This window comes from Alexandromys fortis, unplaced genomic scaffold (genome assembly GCF_014885135.2).
Source record: "Alexandromys fortis isolate MF-2015 unplaced genomic scaffold, M_Fortis_MF-2015_v1.1 scaffold_1, whole genome shotgun sequence".
NCBI lineage: Eukaryota > Metazoa > Chordata > Mammalia > Rodentia > Cricetidae > Alexandromys > Alexandromys fortis.
Genome location: NW_026067927.1, coordinates 15,075,814 through 15,091,254, shown reverse-complemented (window position 1 = coordinate 15,091,254; position 15,441 = coordinate 15,075,814). Strand labels below are relative to the sequence as shown.

At 50.4% G+C, this 15,441-nt stretch overlaps 1 protein-coding gene across 5 annotated transcripts; it reads right to left on the bottom strand.

The window, feature by feature from the left end:
- Window positions 1–2,865: 2,865 nt before the first annotated feature.
- Window positions 2,866–13,554, bottom strand: Clec18c (C-type lectin domain family 18 member C). 5 transcript variants are annotated; one of them, XM_050143608.1, is made up of 12 exons: window positions 13,335–13,554; window positions 12,699–12,790; window positions 10,556–10,798; window positions 8,915–9,012; window positions 8,349–8,470; window positions 8,062–8,169; window positions 6,955–7,047; window positions 6,112–6,218; window positions 5,380–5,509; window positions 4,991–5,087; window positions 3,954–4,045; window positions 2,866–3,458 (listed from the first exon to the last, which is right to left on the bottom strand). In XM_050143608.1, exons 1-12 carry the CDS (start codon window positions 13,489–13,491, stop codon window positions 3,421–3,423), a joined length of 1,377 nt encoding a protein of 458 aa, XP_049999565.1. In that variant the 5' UTR covers window positions 13,492–13,554; the 3' UTR covers window positions 2,866–3,420. The 5 variants fall into 5 exon arrangements, with proteins under 5 accessions (XP_049999565.1, XP_049999566.1, XP_049999568.1 ...); XM_050143609.1 differs by having other exon boundaries at window positions 5,380–5,431; XM_050143611.1 differs by lacking the exon at window positions 10,556–10,798.
- Window positions 13,555–15,441: the final 1,887 nt, after the last annotated feature.

Sequence of the window (15,441 nt, the reverse complement as noted above, 5' to 3'; positions counted from 1 at the left end):
CCCTGGATTCCCCCTCATTGTCTGGACAGATGGGATCAGGAGGGTGTGTGTGGCCTCAGTTCTGCTGCAGGGTCTCCTGTGACCCGGAAGGCAGTGTGCAAGAGGGGACTGGGTCCCTCGCAGCAGTGTTTAAATTCACATTGATGGTAGAGTAAGCAAACAAGGGTCTGAAGTGGGGCTCCTCTGAGTGGGGATACCTTTGACCCATTGGCATGGGATGATAGCAAAAACATGTGGGACCCCATCCTCAAGTGCAGAGGCAGGCTTTGTGGTCAACCTGTGCAGTCAAACGGGGGTCCCATTAGGAGAACCTCAAGTTTTGTTATTTTGAAATTCTTTCCATTTTTGATTTTTAAAATTACGTTTATTTATTTATTTATTTGTGTGTGTGCATATGTGCATCTTCACAGTAGTGCCCCTGAGTGTGTGTAGAGGTCAGAGAACAACGTGCAGGAGGAGTCCGTTTCTCACTATGTGGAACCAAGCTGAGAGAGACCCTACGTTCCTGAAAGAAGCTGAAAATGCCTCTTTCTACCTTCCTTACCCAGTCTTCCTTAAAGCCAAGACCTGGACACACGACTCAGGGCTTCCTATCAGACCCGTAATCCCTGCTTTAAACAGCGGTGGCATCTCTGTCCCACGTCTGTGGTGTCAGTTGTGCTTACTGTACCTAGCAGAGGCAATGGGGTCTTCATGAAGCCGTCTCTGCCATGCCAGATCTTCCAGACATGATTCTCTTGCTCTTCCACAGCCCCGGGGGCTAACAAATGTCTTCCACAAACTCATTTCTGCTTAGAGTTTCTAGAATTGGTTTTTGCAGCTTACAACCAAGATTCATACAAATATAAGACCAAGAGTATGCAGAGTGAGAAGCCCAATAGAAAACAGTGGGTGGGCAGTCTAAGGCCAGTGAGTAGCTAGAGGACAGTGAAAATCCAGCTGGTATTAAGGGAAAAGATTCCAGCAGTTCATGGCACGCCTTGATAAGACAGCTAATCCTGTGTCCCTTAGAACAAAGAACCCAACAAACACAAAGCTTTTCAGGACCTTTTCAGCTCCTGCCAAAAAGGAGTAGAAGGATCATACTGAAGTCAAGTCAGGGGGTTGTGCTAATGGCCGCATAGCAAAGTGATGTCCACTGGAAGCCCCCATCTGTAGGTGCCCTCGGCCAGTAAAGCTCAGATTATCTGTGCATGGTCTCCAGGAGATAAGGAACACTGCCCAAGCACACCCCTAAGACAGTCTCTTCAGGTGCAAAGCAACAATATTAGTAAGCCGGTTGGGAACAACGCGCAGTGGTACATAGGGTGCTTGCCTGTTATGCGTGAGAACCTGGGTTTGATCTCCAGTAATGAAAAAAATTAAGTTATTTACATTAATCTTATTTTCGTATTTACTCTTTAAGGGTTTTTGTTTTACTGTTTGTTTTAGGTTTTGGTTTGGGTTTTGATTTTTCAAGACAGGGTTTCTCTTTGTAACCTTGGTTGTCCTGGAACTCACTTTGTAGAAAGGTTGGCCTAGAATTTAGAGATTTGCCTGCCTCTGTCACCCAAGTGCTGGGATTAAAGGCAGGTGCTTGGGCCAGGTGACAAACTCCAGTCACAGTGGGAGGGATTGGTTTACTGGGGGAGGTGGGCGGGACCATCTCACTCTGAGGGGTGGGGCAAGGTCGTGGGCGGGGCCACGGGTCCAGCTGGTGCTTCTGGAGGCAGGATGGCGTCTTTTGCCCGCACCGCTGTTGCCTTGGTGCTTGAATCCTGAACAGCTTAAGGTTGCTTCATATCCTTGTCTCCCCAATAGGACTCCAACTAAAGGCAGAGGTAGGGGGGAAGGTAGGAAGGGAGGGAGGAGGGCACAGGTGGGGTGCAAGGCAAGAAAGTAGGACCCTTCTGCCTCCAAGCTGGCATCATCGGAAGCAGTTGGTAAAGCTTCATTCAGGCCTGGTTCAGACAGACATGGCAGCAAAACGAACTTTTATAGACTGGGGAGAACAGATGACCTGGCTTAGGAGGGTTTGCCATACCAAGGACAAATAAAGTCCCTAAATGAAATTCCACCTATATAGGCATATGGTAGGTCCCTCAAGTGTCCACACTATGAGTCGGGAAACACCAGTTCTTCCTGGGTGCCTTCCTGGCTTCATTAAACAGCTTAAATCGGTGAAAGAAAATAGAAGTATTAAATGAGACCGCCCAAAGTGACCAGGTTTGTTTCTCAGCTGTGCTACTTTGGGCGAGTCACTCAACCTCTCTCCTGGCATTTCCTCAACTGGAAGATGGAATGTGGTATGAAGGTGACCTGTGATAGTACTCCCCAGGAGGAGACGCCACACACCACTCCCCAGACGTCCAGGGTATAGTTCTTTTTTAACCTTGCTGCTTGAGGCACAATGTTGGGAGCTGCTAGGAAAAAAAGAAAAGACAAGAAAGAGAAGAGAAGGAGGAGGACGAGGAGGAAGAAGAGGAGGAGGAGGTCCTGAAGGCAAAGAATTGAGTCTCTAAGTTACCAGGGAGCCTGAAAACGCCCAGAGTGTGACTTAGGTCCTGAGGATGAGCTGAAAGGGACCGAGGACTCTGAAGCACCAGCCTCTCTGGTCGTCCCAGGAATATCTTCTCCACCATCTGAATGCCCCTTCAAGGCCAGCAGTTGGCTAGGCATGATGGTGCATCCCTAAAGTTCCAGTACCCCGGAAGCTACGGAAGGAGGCTTGTCGTGAGTTGGAGGCCAGCCTGGGCTACACAGTGAATTTGAGGCCAGTCAGAAATTGGCAAGCACAACAAAACCAAACAGTAACTGCAACAACAATATAAAAACAAATACACACAGGGAAAAAAGAAAAAGAAATTGACCAATCACAAAGGCAGCTGATTCAGAATGTCATTTAATTCTTTTTTTTTTTTTTCGAGACAGGGTGTCTCTGTAGCTTTGGTGCCCGTCCCAGAACTAGCTCTTGTAGACAAGGCTCGCCTCGAACTCCCAGAGATCCGCCTGCCTCTGCCTCCCGAGTGCAGGGATTAAAGGCGTGTGCTACCACCGCCCGGCCTCATTTAATTCTTTGTAAAGCTTCTGGTCTGGGAAATTCCAGCTGCCCAAGGGAGTTTGGTCCAGATGGAGCAGAACATCTTCTGGCTACTGGCTCTGGTTTTTGCTTCAAGGATCCATGGAAACCTATCTTTCCACTCAAAAGCAGGCTGAGGGTCCCTGGCTTTTCTCTTCCTATGCTAGGCTTCTTTAGGACCCCGTGTTCATTTCTCACGGGCTTCAGTGCTACTCTTACCCAATGTCGAGCATTGTGCAAGTTCTGAGACCTCTGTAGATGTTGGGCCTTCAGTCCCAACCAGGCTCTTGTTTCACACAGGTGAGCAGGCAGGCAAACTGACTCGTGCACTCGGGGATGGCAGAAGAGCTGCTTGGTCAGGCTCAGGGCCCTGGCTCCCACAGGGAAATGTGCTTCTGAGCTGGAATGGAAGCATAACAGAGTGAGTCCGCCTGAGGGGGCTCGGCTGTACTCACCCAGAAGTAGCCATGGCTGTGTTCTCTTGGGGAACTCCAAATTCTAATAGGTGGATGCTAGCAATTGAGATGGTCCAGGGTCACTTCTGTCCCTCCTGCATAGATTATCGGGCTGTCCGCAATTAGGGCACAGTAGGGAATCTGACAGATCCCCAGGTGATAGCTTTTATGATAGGGGGAGAGGAACCCTGGAGAACTCCCTAGCAAGGTGTGGATCCAATCCTGTTTCTCTGCAGGGGCACGGTCCACAATGCTGGACCATCATCGTCTTCTCAGCCTCAGACAGCTGTAAATACAAGGCCCTGAGCAGGAAACTCTCTGACTCTGTGTACCCAGAAACACTGTATTCCTAGGACTTGGATGCCCAAGCAACAGAGAGCAGACCATTAGCACACCAGGGGGCAGGTACCAAGGGAGGAAAGCCGAGAGCATGGTCTCACCAAACTGGCATATATAACGGTTTCGAGTTTTACAACGTTGGTCGTTCCAGTTGAAGGCAGCAGATGCCTGCATCTCCACACAGTTTCCAAACCTGTGGGGCCAGAATAAAGACTGCTTGGGGAGAGGAATGAAATTAGGAATTGACCAGAGTCGTCAACCCTGCACCCCTTTAGGTCACCCACATCTGTGAGGCCCAGGGGCTGCTGGGAGCCAGTGCCATTCTGTTCCCTGCACACCGCAACTCTCCACAGGGAGACTGGGAGGCCCCTGTCACTCCCCACCCAGCCGGGTCCAGCACTTAGCCACGGCAGGAATAGACATGCCCTCATCCTTCCGCCACCAAGAGAATATCTGCTGGCCGTTCAGTCAGGCGTGGCTGCAATGAGGGTGTGCTGGGAGAGAGATCTGGGGTCCTGGGTGACTCCAGGTATAGACTCACCACCTCTGTCCCTATTATGGCACTACTGGGCTTTGAAGACCAGGGTAATGCCACATAGCCAGAATGCTCTCTGTACAGGACAGCTGGTGGAGGTAGGCATGGCGAATGCAGATGGGTGGATGCAGAGATGATGAATTGATGCAGGCAATAGGCAGGTAAGGGAGTGGGCTACAAGTAGCCAGTGCAAATAACAATGATACATGGATGGAAATTTTTTTTTTCAAGACAGGGTTTCTCTGTGTAGCTTTTTGGAGCCTGTCCTGGAACTCACTCTGTAGACCAGGCTGGCCTCAAACTCACAGAGATTCGCCTGCCTCTGCCTCCCGAGTGCTGGGATTAAAGGTGTGAGCCACCACCACCCAGCTGGATGGAAACTTCTTGAGTCCCCTCTTCCATGTAATGTACCTCTGTGCCTTCCTGACCTCAGCCCTGTGTCTGCATCAGCGGGATCCAGGCTTCCCTGGCACCTAAAACCAGGTAGGTAAGGTCCAGACCTTTACAGGCTGGGTGAAGGTTCCTCAAGGGCATCTGAAGCTCAGACAGATCCAAGTGGGAAGTGAGCCCAGGGGAGGGGATAAGCATCCTAGCTAGACTCACCCCTGGTTGTCAGGCTGCCCAAAGGCAAAACTGGTGAAGGACTGGTGTTCTCCGGTAGTCCAGCGGAAGGAGTCCTTAGATGCCTTGTAGGTGAGGCCTGCGCCAGGATAGCCAAGGTTGCCCATCGTCTGAGAGTCCAGAAGCCTGCTGTCTAGTACCTTTCAACCTCCCAGATGTTAAGCCTCTTTCCAGAACTCTCCCCCGACTGTGGTTCTTCCCTTCCTGCGGCCCTTCCAGGGAAGGAGACCATCCTGACTACTGACCCGCTCCATGCCCCAAACCCTTGTCATTCCCTTGCTATCTGTTGGTGGGTGGTGGGGGCTGCCATAGTCCATGTTCTCCTAGGGTTTTGTAGAACTCAAGGTCCCCCAATTACCCCAAGCACTCACCAATCCAGAAATTCCTGGTCTCAAAGTCGGTGTCAGTCACCTCGTTGGTGGTCTCCAGGCGGCCCAGGTAGAAGGCAAGGATGTCTTGTACTTTCTGACTCCCGATCTGGGCTAGCACCCCACCTTTTCCCTGTAACCCCACTCTGGGTCATATGGGACAGGCTGTAGCGATCAGGCCCAAACCTTTCTGCCCATTCTGTTGTCCCACCATGGCCAGGATCCCAAATGTGTGTGCTGGCTGGGCTGTCTTTACCTCCATCCCCAACAACCTCCTGCCTCTGAGAATGGAAATCCTCTTTCTCTCCGCTGTTGGATTTCCCTCTATGTGTGCACATGAACCCAACTGGCAGTTCATAGGCCCAAGCATGGTCCTGCTCTCACGAGAGTTTTGTCTCAATAACATGGCATATTGAATATAATCAGACCAATTGTCAATATTAGCAAGTCAAGAAATGTGAAGGAAAACTTGGGTTTCTGGCTTTAGGAAACTCTGTGTTCTGGCCAGCCTGACATGGCATCCCAGCCTGTCCACTATCAGCTGGAGCTGAGTCAAGACAACTCCTTCCATAGGAGTGAGGTGGAGCCTTGTTCCTGGGTGTTAAGTGGGCTCCTGGCTTGTATGAGCCTTGAATCTATGACTCCTGCTTTTTACTAATGAAGAGAACGAGGCCAGGAGAAGTTGGCCCAAAGTCACCTCATTACGACCCTGGGAAGGCGAGGGTCAGCCCTCACCTGACATTTCGTCTTGGCTCCGTAATAGGTGTCTGCCTCAGAAGACACCATGAAGCAGTCTCCATCAATCCTCAGGTCACAGACGTGAAAAGGGAAGTGCACCTTGGCTGGCAGCAGGAACAGGAAGGCCCAAGTCTGTGTGATGACCTCAGAATCCTTACCCTCTCCCACTAGGCTGAGCTAAGTTCAAGGTACCCCAGCTTCCAGGCAACTACTCCAAACTGGAAATGGGGAGAAGGCAGGAGTGTGCTGGTAAGTTTGCAAGTATGAGACCACTCAAGAGAGAGAAAGAGGGGGCTGGGGGAACCCAGGGCTAGAGAGATAGCTCAGTAGGCAAAGCGCTTGCTGCTCAGCCTGATGCTCTTGGGTTCAATCCCCAGGACCCACATGGTGGAAAGAGAGAACTGACCTCCACAAATTGTCCTCTGATATCCACACCTGTTCTGTGGCATGCACACACAAATAAAATACCATTTAAAAAAAAGGTCCATAAATCAAGTAGTAGTGGTGCACACCTTTAGTCCCAGCACTCAGGAAGCAGAAGCAGGTGGATCTCTGAGTGAGGCCAGTCTGGTCTACAGAGCGAGCTCCAGGGCAGCCAGAACTACACAGAAAAACCTTGTCTTGAACTCCCCGCCCACAAATCCATAGTTTGTAGCCTTTGCCAATTCCATCGATATAAATATTCCACTGTGACCAATTTGAAGGTATTAGTGTTTTTCCTGAGCAAAGAGTTGTCAATAGCTTGACACAAGAACTGTTATGAGCTGGCAAAGTCAGGTCCAGCCCACCACACATACACACTGAAGAGGGTTCTGAAAGCAACCTCAGGTTGGAACTCACTGGCACACTGGGCTCCTCCATAGCCGACATCGCAGATACAGGAGCATTCTTCCTCCCGGAACCGGCCGTGCACACACTGCACACTGCACCGCACTGCCAGGGCAGAGAAGAGCAGATTGCTAAGCCTCTAACCACCTGGACCTCATGCTGCCTTGACAGGTCACGGAGAGTGGGCAGTGGGACAGGAGAGGCCCCTTCTGTCTCCTAATTCTGTCTTTGTTTCAATAGATAGTCTATAGGGCCAAATCTGATTCCTTTTATCTTTCTTTAAATATTTATTTATTTATTGTGTATACAATAGTCTGTCTGTGTGCATACCTGCAGGCCAGAAGAGGGCACCAGACCCCATTACAGATGGTTGTGAGCCACCATGTGGTTGCTGGAAATTGAACTCAGGACCTTTGGAAGAGCAGGCAATGCTCTTAATCTCTGAGCCATCTCTCCAGCCCCTCCTTTTATCTTTTTAAGTCAATTGTTACTCTATAGCCCTAACTGAGCTACAGTTCACTATGTAGCCTAGGTTGATCTGGAGTTCATGACAGTCAGGCTGCCTCAGTCTCCCAAGCACTAGGGTTATAGCTCTAAGCATTTTAAACCATCTGTCTGTCTATCTATCTATCTATCTATCTATCTATCTATCTATCTATCTATCTATCTACCTATCTATCTATCTCAGGGTAGGGCATACACTTGGGGCTCTGAATTTTTACTGAATGGATGCACAAAGTGTGAAAAGACAGTGGTCGACACTTTTTTCTTTTCTTTTTGTTTTGTTGTTTTTCAAAACAGGGTTTTTCAATGTAGCTTTGGAGCCTGTCCTGGAACTCACTCTGTAGAATAGGCTGGCCTTGAACTCACAGAGATCCACCTGCCTCTACCACCCAAGAGGTGGGATCAAAGGTGTGTGCCAGCACTGCCCGGATAGTCAACACTTCTAATGCACTTGAGACTCCCTCGGAACTCTCTGAATGTCTGGCCACTTCAGCCCTCCAGTGGTCCCACTGTTCCAGCTCCAGTACACACCACAGGACAGGTGTATGCCGACCAAGGTGTATCTCCCTCACACTTACCCCTCAGGCTCAGCCAGAATGAACACTGAATCCTCACCTTGGCAGTACCTCCCTGTGTAGCCAGGGGGACAGTGACAGAGACAAGTGCTAATGTTGAGATATCCGTGATTTCGGCAGCTCACGCGACATGGGTTTCTGGGGACCTCTGGTGAAAAGAGGAGGTAATTCTGAGAAGAGGCCTCTCTCTTTCCAGCAGGTCAGGCAGGCGCTTTCTTAGGTGCTGAGGCCAAGGCTTTTGGGACAGCCCCTCAGACTGCTAGTTCCCTCCAATTCTAACCCTCGTGTACCCGCTGTTCCTGGAGGCAAATATGGCAAGACACTCACCACAGAGGCCTCCTGCATGATCCCAAGCCTTGAAGCAGCCTGAGACACTGGCTGTGCAGAGTGAACACCAGGAGCCTTTCTTATAAGGGGCGATTGTCTTCCCGTTCACGTCCCAGTTGCCTCTGTGAGAGGATGCATCAGAAGGTCTGGAGAACCTGGCCTTGGGCAGGGCAGGACCAGGAGCTTTGGGCAGAGTTGAGGAGGGGCCTTGGATGGGGAAGGAATGGGTCCTGGCTGCCTTCCCCCGAGTCCCTTTAGCACTCTGGCCCAGTTAGGGATTCAGGGGGCTGGATCTGCCAGGAGACCAGCAAGGAAAAGAGATATGACTTCTGTATCAATCCTGGACACTTGCCCTCAGAGTAGGAAGGACATTCATGGACAAGTCCTGTTCCTTCATGGCCAGAATCTTTTATATCTTCTTCCTTTTATCTACTTCTCTCTCATGCAGAACAAGGGTAAAGACATTTTGGGTGGCTGGGTGTACCCTAAGAGGAAGTCATCCACTCACGCCTCCCCTTCATTCACCCCACCCCCAGCTAGCACCCAGCCTCTGGTGAGGGGCTTACCCAGGGGAGTAGGCACAGACAAACGTTTCCATGGCTGCCTGGTCCACAGAGCATAGATGCCTCCCACAGCCCAGCTGGCTGGAGGTGGCCCACACAAGCTGCAGAAAACACAATGGCGCAGAAACCCTTTCAGACTAGCCTTACTTCAGCCTGAGGAACAGCAGCTATGCTGAGCAGAGCCATCAGAATTGAGGGAAGCTTGTGGAATGGAAGGGGTGAAGATGGACAGTTACTAGGTGTTGAAAGGAGAGAGGGTCGTGAGTAGATGGAGAGTGACAGAAGAAAGACTTTGCTATCAAGGACCTTGGGTAAGATGTAAACATGGTCGCCAGCCTTCACGTCTCCCTATAGCACTGCATATCAGATATCTACATTATGGTTCATAACAGCAGCAAAACTACAGTCATGAAGTAGCAGTGAAATAATTTTATGGTTGGGGGTCACCACAACATGAGGAACTATATTAAAGGTTCACAGCATTAGGATTCACAACTGCCACATACATACACACACGCACACACACACATGCACACACATTTAGACAAGGTCTCACTATGCAGCATGCAACACTGGCCAGGAAATCACTATGTAAAGAGGTTGGCCTCAGACTCATAGAGTTCATCTGTTTCTGTCTCCCAGATGTTAGAATTAAAGGTACATTTCATCATGCTCCATTTATAGACTGTCCTTTCCTGCTGGAGATTTATTTCAGGGCCTGGCACATGCTGGACTAGTACCCTGCCACTCAGTTACAGTCCCCCATGCCCCAGTCCACTAATCCATACTTTTTTTTTCTAATGAATGATCTCATATTGTTTAGGTTAGCCTCAAACTCTCTGTGTACCGAAGGATGACTTTGAACTCCCGATGCTCCAGCCTCAGCCTCCTGAGTCCTAGGATTGCAGGCATGCTTCCATGTCTTGCTTTAATATAATGTAATTTTTTTTTTTGAGACAGGGTTTCTCTGTAGCTTTGGAGCCTGTCTTGGAACTAGCTCTTGTAGACCAGGTTGGCTTCAAACTCACAAAGATATGCTTGCCTCTGCCTCCCAAGTGCTGGGATTAAAGGCGTGTGCCACCGCTGCCTGGCTATAATGTAACGAACAAACAAACAAAAACAGACAAAAAAAAACCCAACAAATAAAACAAAAAGAAACCAAAATGGAACAAGGTCCAATTGTTTTAGGGACAGATTATAACAAATGTCATATAATTTATTCCGGAAAACAGGAAACAAGACAAAGATTCTATTTAAAATTTTGGGTCAATTTCACTATCATTATGTGTATACTAAAGGTGTTAAACAGGCTCAGAATTTTGCTTGTGTTATTTATTCAGTGTTGTACTAAGCCTCTAAACAGAACCAGGTGTGTGTGTGTGTATACATATATGTGTGTGTGTGTGTGTATCACTCAACAAATATTCATAGTTGTTGAATGGAGGAGAAAAAGAAGGACACTTTCTTGAAAATGATGCACCTGAACTTGAGAAAAGTTCTTCTATGGAGGGGGAGAAGGAAAAGCCAAGTACAGAGCTCTGGTGTGGTTACCTTTATATAGACAGTGTCCTTTTAAGGATAAAATATGGCCTTTTCTAAGATGACTGGGAGACCACGCCCTAGCCCCACTGGCAATACACTCACCTGGGTGTAGTGGGTGCAGGTGGCATTGTGGGTACACTCAGCATCCCCATGTCTATACTGCAGCCCTTCAGCAAACCAGAGGTTGACCACTTGGACAAAGGATGCCGAGCCCACGGGCAATAGCTGCACATTCCAGCCCACTTGTGGGGTGTGCCGTGGGAAGGATGCCAGGTTTGGGGTGGCGGAAATGCCACAGAGGGCTGCCCTGGCTTGAGCTATTCGGGCCAGGCTCTCGCTCCAGTCCTGGGGGTGGCACAAAGAAAGATCTCCTCAGGTGGGTTTCCCTTCCAGTTGCTGGGTGACAAAATCAACTTGGGGAGAGACAGTTTATTCGTCTCAAATTCCAGTCCAGCACTGCAGATAAAGTCAAGGAGGCAAGAACCTGAAGCTGCTCTCACAACCAGTCAAGAGCAGAGAGAGAGAGAATGAGCTGTGAGTGTGGGCCTCCTCTTCCCTGGTCCTACAGCCCAGGACTCAAACCCAGGGAATGGTGCCACCCAGCGTCTCTCTCTGTGTAGCCCTGACTGTCTTGTAACTCACTGTGTAGAACTGACTGTCCTAAAACTCAGAGAAATCTGCCTGCCTTTGCCTCCCAAGTGTTAGGGTGAAGGCATGTGCTACTCCGCTCAGCTTGGGCCACCTACTTTTAAATTGGGTCTCTCTAAGTCAGTTAACATATCAAGACTGTCCATCACCAATGCGCCCACGGTCCAACCTGATCTAGACAATTGCTCAGTGAAATTCCTTTCCAGACAATCTAAACGAACCATTACAACCGGCCTTTAGATAAGAGGGAAGCTAATGGCCAATGAATCAACTCCCGTGGTCTTTGAGCATCCGTGGGGGGCCAGCTCACACTGAGCAAAGAGCCAAGTTGCCTGCCTAAAGAATGATCAGAGCTGTTTTCCTCACCAGGCAGAGCAGCAGAGGGTTCAGACGGGATATCTGGAGCTGCCCAAGATACGTCAGGAAAGCCAATTGTGCCTCCATCTTCCTGAGCCTTGCATAAACACCCTTAGGCCCCGTTCCTTAGGGAACAGCACCAGCCTAGGCAAGGGAATTACTTCAGCAGCCATGTTCCCAATCTAGTACTCTGAGCCAGGACAGTGCCCAGATTTGTAGGAGGCTGGCTTGTATTTTCCTTAAGAATGAACCCTGGCCACAGTCAGAAGAATTCTGCTGCCCCCCTCTGGCCAAATGTGATTTTTCCAGGCCTTTGACTAAAGGACCCCGAGAAAGGTACAAATCCTAACTCTCCTCAGTCATCAGGGTCCCGGGGGTAGAAGGACTGACTCACTGCCTTCCAAGTACAACTTGGAAGATCCTGGCTGCTCAGGACAGTAGGCACAAGGAAGAGACAGAGCCCCTCAGAATAGGGCAGGAGAGAGAAGCCGACCAGAGAAGCTGACTGTTCCCTCCTGGCCCTCCCCCACCTCCTGAGAAACTGACCCCTGAGTTCTCAAGGTCACCACCCACTGTGGCTGTCAGCCTCTGAGGACTTTACGGGAGGCAGCCAAGGGGAACCTTGCCCTCCCTTACCCAATTCCTCCCTTGTTCCCTGGCCTTTTCTCACGGGCTGAGTCTATTGGGGGTCCCAGACTATGAAGGTAGTGTAGGGGGGGTCCCAGACTATGGAGCCCTCAGAATGATCTGCCCTAAGCCTGCAGCCTCCACCATGGAGGTTCTAAATTGCAAATAATTGAGTGCTTGAGTGCGTGAGGAACTTGGGAGAGGCCCCTAATACTTGGTAGGTAAACCCTGGTCCTGTACCAGTTCCCCCACAGCCCAGCGGGATGCTGCTCGCTCCCTGCTCTCTGCTCTGCACCTCTCCCGTTTCTGTGGGACTCCTTTGTGTAACTCCTTTTCCCTGGAGGAGGGAAGACCGGCTCCTCCATATCTGTTGATCTCTGTGGCAACAGGATGCCCGGAAAGGCAGATTTGTCCTTTTTATGCCAGTTTGAGTTGCTGAAGCCACTGACCTCCATACTAAGGGCTTTCCCTGAAGGAAGAGGCTACATAGATCTCCAGCAACCAAGACCATGGTGCCCCAGGGAAAAGGGACCTGACACTGGCAAGCCATCCTGGACTCATTTTGGGGCTCAGTCCCTCTGGCAGCCTTGATAGAGCAGTTGGGCATACTCACCATTCTCTGCATGTTGGCTGCAGGAGGCTGGACCTGGCTCCGCAGGCGGTTGTGCAGGGAAAGGATTAAGAAACTCTCCTTCCTGCTCAGGGCTGGAGGCCAGGAGACAAGGTTAGCGATGACCAGCAGCATCTGGGACATCCCCCTAGCCAGCTAAGAGCGCAACCCCGCCCAGGGACCCCGCTCTGAGATGAGAAGGGACAATAGTAAGTGTGTAGGGGAGAACTCCCAGGACAGAGATGGAGGGAGGTCAGGAGAGAGACAGGGAAGTAGATGAGGACAGGCCAAATCCAGAGCAATGGTTTGTGGGTGGGGGACGATGAGGGGAATAAGAGACCCAGCCCTGGACTAGAAGCAGTTCTGGCTGCAGCTCCTTTCTACCACTGGGTTTCTTCTCAGGTCTTAGGTGAAGGCTCTAACTAGTATTTTTCCTTAACTCCAATCCTGGACCATCTGCTTCCTCCTTCCTCCTCCCCAGTATCCCTTCACCATGCCCCCCTCCCTGGATTGTTATAACGGGTCCTCCCATCATATTACATCAGTCTTGGGTACCTGACTCCTAGAAACCCCTTGGTACCCCTTCTTCAGGCTCACAAACAGCACCTCTGCTCCCGTTTCTGCCTAGGTACCCCTTACCTTGGAGAGCTGGAGCCTGCTGGGGTGTCTGCACTTCTGTCCTGGAGATGTCAAGGAGAGACAGGAGCACTAGCAAGAGACCAAGCCACTGGCTCTGGCCTCCCAGCCCCAGGCAGGGCTCTGGCTGAATCTTTGGCCTGCCTGGTGCTGCAGACATGGCTTCTCTCAGCAGTTCAACTAACCGACCCAGGCTTCGTGAAGCTGTTCACAGTCTCCAGGAGTCACGCTAAGCTGCCAGACAAAAGGAGGAGGCTAGTGAGTCATCATTGTGTCCAAACAGCCTCCCCTCGGTGCTGCACAGGCTTCAAAAGAGACACAGAACCCTTCTAAATGCCTCGTTACTCCAGTGTCTGGCCAGTCTGCTCTGCAACAGCAAGCAGAGCGGTGTGCACTGACCCCGTGGCCCCTGCTAATCATTGTAGGATTATTAGCACCCTCAGGGAGCCCCCAAAGACCCTGCTGATTGGCCTGCAGACATTCCAGGACTGTGGATTAGCGACTTGATGGCTGTACCCTGGCAGGGACAATGTCCTCCAAGCCCACGGACAGCTTCTATTCCCTAGCCCCACTCATGGGGAAGAGGCTGGGACTTTGGCAGTGGGCCCATAAAGCAGGCAGGAACTGGGCAAGACCCCAGGGGAGTTCTTGCCTTTCTTGGGAAGCGCATCCCAAACCCCCAGCCATGAATTAAACATAGGCAGGAAGTAACTATTCCCAAGACTGGTGGCACAGCAGGAGGATCATAGAGGCGTGAGCCAGGGCTGCACCTTCAGGAAGGAAGATGTGCCTTACAGAGCTACGTCAGGGCAGAGTGAGAGATGAGGCCCGTTCCAGGTCCCACCATGCTTACCCATGTGACTTTGGGTCAAGATAGGGGCAAGGCAGACAGAGAGGAGAGCCTGTGATGGATGCCCTTGGCTGACTTGAGTTCTGCTGGGAACAAGCCTGCCTCTAGACAAATAGGCCACAGTGGAGCAGGAAGGTAACACATTGCTATAATGTTTAGGGTCTACTTGAAGCCTACATAATCCCACCAGAATCACAGCAGATCTACCACAGCCAAATCAAAGACTGGTATGCAGACCACAGTCAATGCCCACCAAGGGTATTTACCCGCTCTGAAGCCAGCCCTTTGTTCTGAAGTTGGTGTAGTCCCTGGCCCTGGAGGCAGCTCTCTCTCTCAGAGGTCACCCCTTTGGACATTCTGCTGGGGCACAGGAGGAATGCATGGGTTTCTGGAGAAACACTGATGGGACATAGATAGCAGGCAGTGGGGACGAGGCCAGGCAGCAAGGCGTGCAACTTTGTACAATACCCATGGTCTCAAGAGCTCCTTCTGCCTCAAACAGATGGGCCAGCAGCTTCAAGCTCACCATGGTGGACCCTCTTCATGATTAATAATAGCTGCATTTTTATCTGTAAAAAATTATAGCTATTATGTGTGTGGGGGAGAGAGTATGGGTGTCTGGGTTATAGAACATGTGTGTGAAAGGCAGAGGACAACTTTTGAGAGAGAGTTTTCTCCTTCCACTGCTGTTCCCAGCAGCCAAACTCAGGTCACCCAACTTGATGGCAGAGACCATTTCCCACTGAGCTATCTTGCTACCCCCATAGCCTCCCTTTTAATAGAGCTTACAATGCATGTTTAAAAATGTAACTTATTCGTGTCGCAAGAACCTTGCTCTGATGCAATCCCGCATATGGGGAAGCTGGACAGTGAGTCCCAGATTCATCCCAGTTAATTGAGAGTCTCCACATTCCCAGGGTTTTAACTTATATACAGAGTGGGTCTTTCAAGTCAGGCAGTGGTGGCGCATGCCTTTAATTCCAGTACTTGGGAGACAGAGGCAGGCGGATCTCTGTGTGTTTGAGGCCAGCCTGGGCTACAAGAGCTAGTTCCAGGAGAGGATCCAAAGCTACAGAGAAACCCTGTCTCAGGAAACCAAAAGGAAAAAAAAATTCCCTTTTATTTTATGTTTATGGATGTTTTGCCTGCATGCATGTCTACGCATCATGTGTGTATAGTGCCCACAGTCAGAGGAGGGTGTCAGAGGCCCTGGGACTGGAGCTACAGATGATTGTGGACTGCCTGTAGGTGTTGGGAATT